At 51.3% G+C, this 7,416-nt stretch overlaps 1 protein-coding gene across 1 annotated transcript in view; it reads right to left on the bottom strand.

Moving 5' to 3' along the window:
- gmds (GDP-mannose 4,6-dehydratase) overlaps positions 1-6,359 on the bottom strand; it is a 785,829-nt gene extending 779,470 nt beyond the window's left edge. The window contains exon 1 of the mRNA XM_070879821.1: positions 6,085-6,359. Within this exon, the coding sequence (XP_070735922.1) occupies positions 6,085-6,213 (129 nt within the window). The 5' untranslated portion in view covers positions 6,214-6,359. The remainder of the gene's footprint in view (positions 1-6,084) is intronic.
- Between the last annotated feature and the right edge of the window lie 1,057 nt (positions 6,360-7,416).

The raw sequence follows: 7,416 nt of genomic DNA, 5'->3' as shown, positions 1-7,416 counted from the left end.
GATGGGGGGGGGAAAGGAGATGGGGGGGGGAAAGGAGATGGGGGGGGAAAGGAGATGGGGGGGGGAAAGGAGATGGGGGGGGGGAAAGGAGATGGGGGGGGGGAAGGAGATGGGGGGGGAAGGAGATGGGGGGGAAGGAGATGGGGGGGAAGGAGATGGGGGGGGAAGGAGATGGGGGGGGAAGGAGATGGGGGGGAAGGAGATGGGGGGGGGGAAGGAGATGGGGGGGGGAAGGAGATGGGGGGGGAAGGAGATGGGGGGGGAAGGAGATGGGGGGGGAAGGAGATGGGGGGGAAGGAGATGGGGGGGGAAGGAGATGGGGGGGAGGAAGGAGATGGGGGGGGAAGGAGATGGGGGGGGAAGGAGATGGGGGGGGAAGGAGATGGGGGGGGAAGGAGATGGGGGGGGAAGGAGATGGGGGGGGAAGGAGATGGGGGGGAAGGAGATGGGGGGAAGGAGATGGGGGGGGAAGGAGATGGGGGGGGAAGGAGATGGGGGGGGAAGGAGATGGGGGGGGAAGGAGATGGGGGGGGAAGGAGATGGGGGGGGAAGGAGATGGGGGGGGAAGGAGATGGGGGGGGAAGGAGATGGGGGGGGAAGGAGATGGGGGGGGAAGGAGATGGGGGGGGGAAGGAGATGGGGGGGAAGGAGATGGGGGGGGAAGGAGATGGGGGGGGAAGGAGATGGGGGGGGAAGGAGATGGGGGGGGAAGGAGATGGGGGGGAAGGAGATGGGGGGGGAAGGAGATGGGGGGGGGAAGGAGATGGGGGGGAAGGAGATGGGGGGGGAAGGAGATGGGGGGGGGAAGGAGATGGGGGGGGAAGGAGATGGGGGGGGAAGGAGATGGGGGGGGGAAGGAGATGGGGGGGGAAGGAGATGGGGGGAGAAGGAGATGGGGGGAGAAGGAGATGGGGGGGAGAAGGAGATGGGGGGGAGAAGGAGATGGGGGGGAGAAGGAGATGGGGGGGAGAAGGAGATGGGGGGGAGAAGGAGATGGGGGGGAGAAGGAGATGGGGGGGAGAAGGAGATGGGGGGGAGAAGGAGATGGGGGGGAGAAGGAGATGGGGGGGAGAAGGAGATGGGGGGGGAAGAGATGGGGGAGGAGATGGGGGGAAGGAGATGGGGGGGGAAGGAGATGGGGGGGGAAGGAGATGGGGGGGGAAGGAGATGGGGGGGGAGAAGATGGGGGGGGAAGGAGATGGGGGGGGAAGGAGATGGGGGGGGAAGGAGATGGGGGGGGAAGGAGATGGGGGGGAAGGAGATGGGGGGAAGGAGATGGGGGGGAAGGAGATGGGGGGGAAGGAGATGGGGGTGGAAGGAGATGGGGGTGGAAGGAGATGGGGGGGGGAGGAGATGGGGGGGGGAGGAGATGGGGGGGGGAGGAGATGGGGGGGGGAGGAGATGGGGGGGGGAGGAGATGGGGGGGGGAGGAGATGGGGGGGTAAAGGAGATGTTGGGGAGGGGGGGTAAAGGAGATGTTGGGGAGGGGGGGGTAAAGGAGATGTTGGGGAGGGGGGTAAAGGAGATGTTGGGGTGGGGGGGGTAAAGGAGATGTTGGGGAGGGGCGGTAAAGGAGATGTTGGGGAGGGGGGGTAAAGGAGATGTTGGGGAGGGGGGGTAAAGGAGATGTTGGGGAGGGGGGGTAAAGGAGATGTTGGGGAGGGGGGGTAAAGGAGATGTTGGGGAGGGGGGTAAAGGAGATGTTGGAGAGGGGGGGTAAAGGAGATGTTGGGGAGGGGGGGTAAAGGAGATGTTGGGGAGGGGGGGTAAAGGAGATGTTGGGGAGGGGGGGTAAAGGAGATGTTGGGGAGGGGGGGAAAGGAGATGGGGGAGGGTGGGTAAAGGAGATGTTGGGGAGGGGGGAAAGGAGATGGGGGAGGGTGGCTGAACGGGCCGGCCCGAGACTTTGGGCAGGGCCCGTCTCCAGCACCAGATTTACAGGTAGGTGGCATTGGGTCGGGTCGGGGGGAGCGCGGGTCGGGTGGGGGTTGGTGGGAGGCAGTCGGTTCGGTTCGGGTCGGGGGTAGGGAGGGAGAGGGAGGTCATGTCGGGTCCAGTCTTGGTGGGGGGGGGGGGGAAGCGGGAGTCGAGTCGGGTCGGGAGGAAGCAGGAGCTGGCCGTGGAAGGAGCCTTATTCACGCAGCCCCAGTGAGGCCATTCGGCCAGGGCTCGGGTCTGCGTGCTTCGGGCCCCTCCCACACAGTTTCGGGCGCCTGGAGCTACTGCACTTGCGTGGCCACTGTAGCGCATGTGCAGAGGTCCCGGCACTGTTTTCAGCGCAGGGACCTGGCTCTGCCCCCTACAGCTCGTGCTGCGCTGCGCCGAGGGCCAGAGGACCTGCAGGGAGGTGGAGAATCTGGAGGGTTTTTTTAGGCGCACTTTGTGGCACGAAAAACAGGCGTCCAGGTCGGGACTGCGCCGTTCTAGGCGCGGCTCGAAACTTGGGCCTGAATGTGAAACGGTCATGTTCGCAGGTGCCAAACCTGAAGGGGGAAGGAATCAAGTCATAGGAACAGCCAGGGACTAAAAAAAAAGTTCGATAAAAATCTGTAAATGGGCAGTTAAAGTTTAATACAGATTAGTGTAAAGCATTGGATAGATTGTTGGCATATTTAGGAATGGTGTAAAACTAGCTAAATCTGCATTTGAGGGGGATTTGGCAGGGGGCGGGTCATAGAGTACTCAGCGCTATGAGGCACCAAGCAATAAAGTAAACAGAATGCTGTTTAGGGATGAGCAATAAATGCTGGCCATTCCAGCGATGCCCACATCCCATGAACTCATTTTAAAAATGACTGAACTATACCGCTAAACAATGTGGGTTTAAATCAGAGTCTGTGACGCTGAAACTATATAGTACTTTGATCACATCCCAAGCACGGTCTCCAGTTTCAGTAACCATGACATGAGCACAGTCAAGCCTTGAAAGCAGTGCAGAAAAGAGCCAGAAAGCTAATACCTATTACAGGATTACACAAAACTACCCGTGCCACTATCCAAGCTGTTACAGTGCAGCTACAACACTGGCATCTACTGAGCAATGTGGAAAACTGCCCAGGTAAGTCCTGCGCATAAAAGCAGGACAAATCCAACCCGGTCAATTACCAACCCATCAGCCTACTCCCAATCCCAGCAAAGGGATGGAAGGGGTCGTCAACATCAATAACCTGCTAACCGATGCTCCAGTTGGGTTCCACCAGACCACTCAGCTCCAGACCTCACTGCAGCCTTGAAAAGCACATTGCAAACAGGGAATGTGTGCTTAAACATTTGTGATCCACACATTTTTTTCTTTGAAAGGGAGTTATGGTAAGTTTTTATAAATCACTGGTTAGGCCTCAGCTAATTGCATCAAATTCTGGTCACCACCAAGGCCTTGGAGAGGATGCAGAGGAGCTTTACCAGAATAGGACCAGGGATGAGGGACTTCTGTTATGTGTGGGGACTGGAGAAGCAGGGATTGTTCTACTTAGAGCAGAGAAGTTTAAGAGGAGATTTCATAAAGTTATTCAAAATTATGAGCAAATAGGAAGAAACTGTTTTCACTGGCTGGAGGCTCAGTAAGCAGAGGACACAGTTTTAAGAAAATTGGCAAAAAAAATACCCGGGGGGGGGGGGGGGGGGGTGGGGGAACAAAGCGCAAACTATTTCCGGCGAGTAACTTTCCCGCCCGAAAACAGAAAAGCCCAAAATCCACCCCAAAATCTTGTCACTGATGAAGCATGCTGGTAGTGCCAGTTTTTTTCTGGAAGGACTGCAGCTTCATACAGTTCCATTGGCTTTCTCTTGTACCTCCCCACATCGGAGATCTGCAGCAGTGCTGGAGAACAGCCATTTTCCCACTTTCTGTTCAGCATCAAACAGCTGTGCTGTGGACTCAACAATAGGAACCAGCCTGAAAGATGAAATTGCCCAAACTCATTAAAAACTCAAGAGAAGGAAAGTTCTTGCCCCAATATGACATCTGTTTTTCATTCATTTTCCTGCAATATTGGTCCAGAAGTTGATGGGGTTAGATGAAGAGGGCTGGGAGGAGGATCATGTGCAGCATAAACACTGGCATGGACCTATTGGGCCAAATGGCCTGTCTCTGGGTTGTAAATACTATGCAACTTTGTAAGCTGTATCCAATCTAAAGCAACCCGACTCTGGGAAAACACACCACCAATAAAGCATGAAGGTACCAGCCCGCTTTTTATGGGATATTAATGAACCCCAAAGTATTTCATTTTAGGTTTTATATTGCATTTGTAGTACAAGTTACTTGATTTCAAGCCAGTGAACCGGAATTTATTCCATTTATGTGTGGGACTTGCCACAATTGGCTTGGTCCACTCGGTTTATTATTCAACCCATTAATTTGAATAACAATTCCACAGTCAGTAGCCTTCTAGCAAGTAGTTTATACAATATGAACAAAACAGTGCTCAAACTGATTAGACAATATTGTAAAAAATGATATACCCTGTATTTGAAGCTGCTACATGTTGCGACATACCTCAATGTTCAATATCACAAACAATGTTATTACCTTTCCCCTGCACGATCCTACTTCCCAATCCTTTAGGTATAATAGTAAGGAAACAATTTCACTTAAAAAATACTGCTCATAACATAGAGATTGGTGATGATGCCACATTTATTGCCCATCACTTGTTGCCCTGAGGAGATGGTGATGGTGATGGTGATGGCCATGAATCCTCTTGTTTGGAAGTAGGCCACTTCAGAGGACATTAAGCATCAACCTGGCAGTATGGACAAGATTTACATGCCAGGCCAGACCAAGTATTGGTGGTCATTCCCATTCCTGAAGGACATTAGTAAACGAGTTGAATTTTTACAACAATCTTTGATGATCATTTTCTTCCTGGTCCTAGCCTGCAAATTGCCAGATTTAGTGAACTCCATTTGAGAACTTGCTGTAACACTTGTCAAACTCACGACTACACCACTGCTGTACCCAGCAAGTATAGTACAGGTAATCTCCTAAAAAGAAAGATGCCATTAACTGTTGTCCAAACCCCAAAATGAGATTACCAGCTGGAAATTGCTCCAAGTATCTTTTTTTATAATTTTACTCTGCAGTTGATGGGAGCTGTTCTTCTTTTACGTTCACTCAGTGGATTATTTGCTCCAGTGGTGGACATCAACAGCAAAGATACTCGGTGCAAATGGTGAACAATAACAACCTCTCGCAAAATCTGGGGTTTGCAACATATTCAATACAAGCTTACCAGAATTATCAAGATATATTAGGTATCATACTGTAACATATACACACACACACACACACAATGATAATAATCCTTGGGGATTGAGTGACAGGCCTTAAATTTAGCTTTTGAATAACTGATGCTGCAATTCACCACTATTATTCTGTTTGATGCAAGTCAAAGCATTTCATGGTAATCACTGGCACCTATTTCTTAATTGAGAATAGACAATATTCTTATACAATATCACCAGAACCATTTCATGAATTTAAATTTCTATCCAAGTCATCATTTTCATTACTAACCTAACATGTGGAACACAGAGTGCATAATGACAGTGAGATACTCACACGGTTAACCAGCTCAGCCAGCTTTACTTGTGGAATATAAATGATGCCAAACAGTTTCCTCATCATCTGTCCTCCCGGGGAGAGAAGGTGGGAAACTATCCCATTCAAATGTTTATGTATACAGTCTACTAAAAAGCAAATCTACTGGGTTTCTGACCAGCTAAGTAAAAGAGAAGCAACGCGACAGTTACCTCAAATCTTGTGCACATTACTAAGTTTACCTGACCGACTGGGCAGAGGGAACTGGTGGAGAAATCAAGGTACTCAAACTATCATATTGATGCAAGATCAAATACCATTTCAATTAAAAAAAAGTAAAATGCTGCAAAATACAAATATTTAGCACGGATAACCGTGAAGTGATGAAAGGAAAGCAAACATTGGAAGTGTACAGCCGGCAAAAAAACAAATCAATCTAAAAGGGGGTGTGTATGGAGGAGAGGAAGATTTGGCTGCATTGAATGCAATGCATCAGCAGGCTGCCGAGTTGCCGGTCTGTGTCCCCTCTGCCTGATGCCTACCTGCCCAGTGATGCCGGTGATGATGGCCACTTTTTGTCTCCCATTGGCATCCCCAGGTGATGCCGCCGTGCTGTCACCACTCGTCGCCGCCGCCGCCGCCGCCGCCGCCGCACGCTTCTGCTGGTTCATTGCTGCCAGTTTTACTCTCGGACACGCTGGTACTGACTCCACATTCACTTCTTCTCTCACCGTGTGTGAACGTAGCCGACTCGCACTTCCGTGTTGCGAGGAAACAGCAACCCACCGGCCGGCCGCTCCGTGGCAACAGTCTGAACTCAGCCCCGCCCCTAGCAACTGCCCTGCCGCTGGTTCCCCGCTCCACTCCAGCGACAGCGCCACCAGCAGGACGTGAAGTACACGTACAAATACTACACCTATTGACTTAAGTCATCTATCAAGGATCAAATTAACACAAGTACCCTCTTTTGGGGGGCACAAATAATAAGGTCCTAATTATAGAAAGATCAAAGAAAGACTTACATAGAAAAAATAGGTGCAGGAGTAGGCCATTCAATAAGTTCATGGCTGATCATTCTCTCAGTACCCCATTCCTGCTTTCTCTCCATACCCCTTGATCCCTTTAGCCATAAGGGCCAAATCTAACTCCCTCTTGAATATATCTAACGAACTGGCATCAACAACTCTCTGCGGTAGAGAATTCCACAGGTTATCGACTCTCTGAATGAAGAAGTTTCTCCTCATCTGGGTCCTAAATGGCTTACCCCTTATCCTTAGACTGTGACCCCTGGTTCTGGACTCCCCCAACATCGGGAATTTATATAGTGGATTTATATAGTGCCTTTCACGACCACCGGACGTCTCAAAGCGTTTATAGCGAATGAAGTACTTTTGGAGTGTCATCATCATCATAGGCAGTCCCTCGGAGACGAGGATGACATGCTTCCATACTAAAAATGAGTTCTTAGGTGACTGAAGAATCCGATGCGAGAACTACAGTCTCTGTCACAGGTGGTTGTCGTGTAATCACTATTGTAATGTAGGAAACGCAAGATCCTGCAAATCCACCGGGGGGACAAACGCACTAACGTCAGTGTACTCAATCAGGCCAACATCCCTAGCATCGAAGCACAGACCACATTCGACCAGCTCCATTGGGCAGGCCACATTGTTCGCATACCTAATACAAGACTCCCAAAGCAAGCACTCTACTCAGAACTCCTATACGGCAAGCGATCCCCAAGTGGGCAGAGGAAACATTTCAAGGACACCCTCAAAGCCTCCTTGATAAAATGCAACATCACCACCAACACCTGGGAGTCCCTGGCCAAAGTCTGCCCTAAGTGGAGGAAGAGCATCTGGAAGAGCACTTCG

The sequence above is a fragment of the Pristiophorus japonicus genome, chromosome 5 (genome assembly GCF_044704955.1).
Source record: "Pristiophorus japonicus isolate sPriJap1 chromosome 5, sPriJap1.hap1, whole genome shotgun sequence".
NCBI classification, from domain to species: domain Eukaryota; kingdom Metazoa; phylum Chordata; class Chondrichthyes; family Pristiophoridae; genus Pristiophorus; species Pristiophorus japonicus.
The sequence above is the reverse complement of the archived record's forward strand: the minus strand, read 5'-3'. Positions and strand labels throughout refer to the sequence as shown.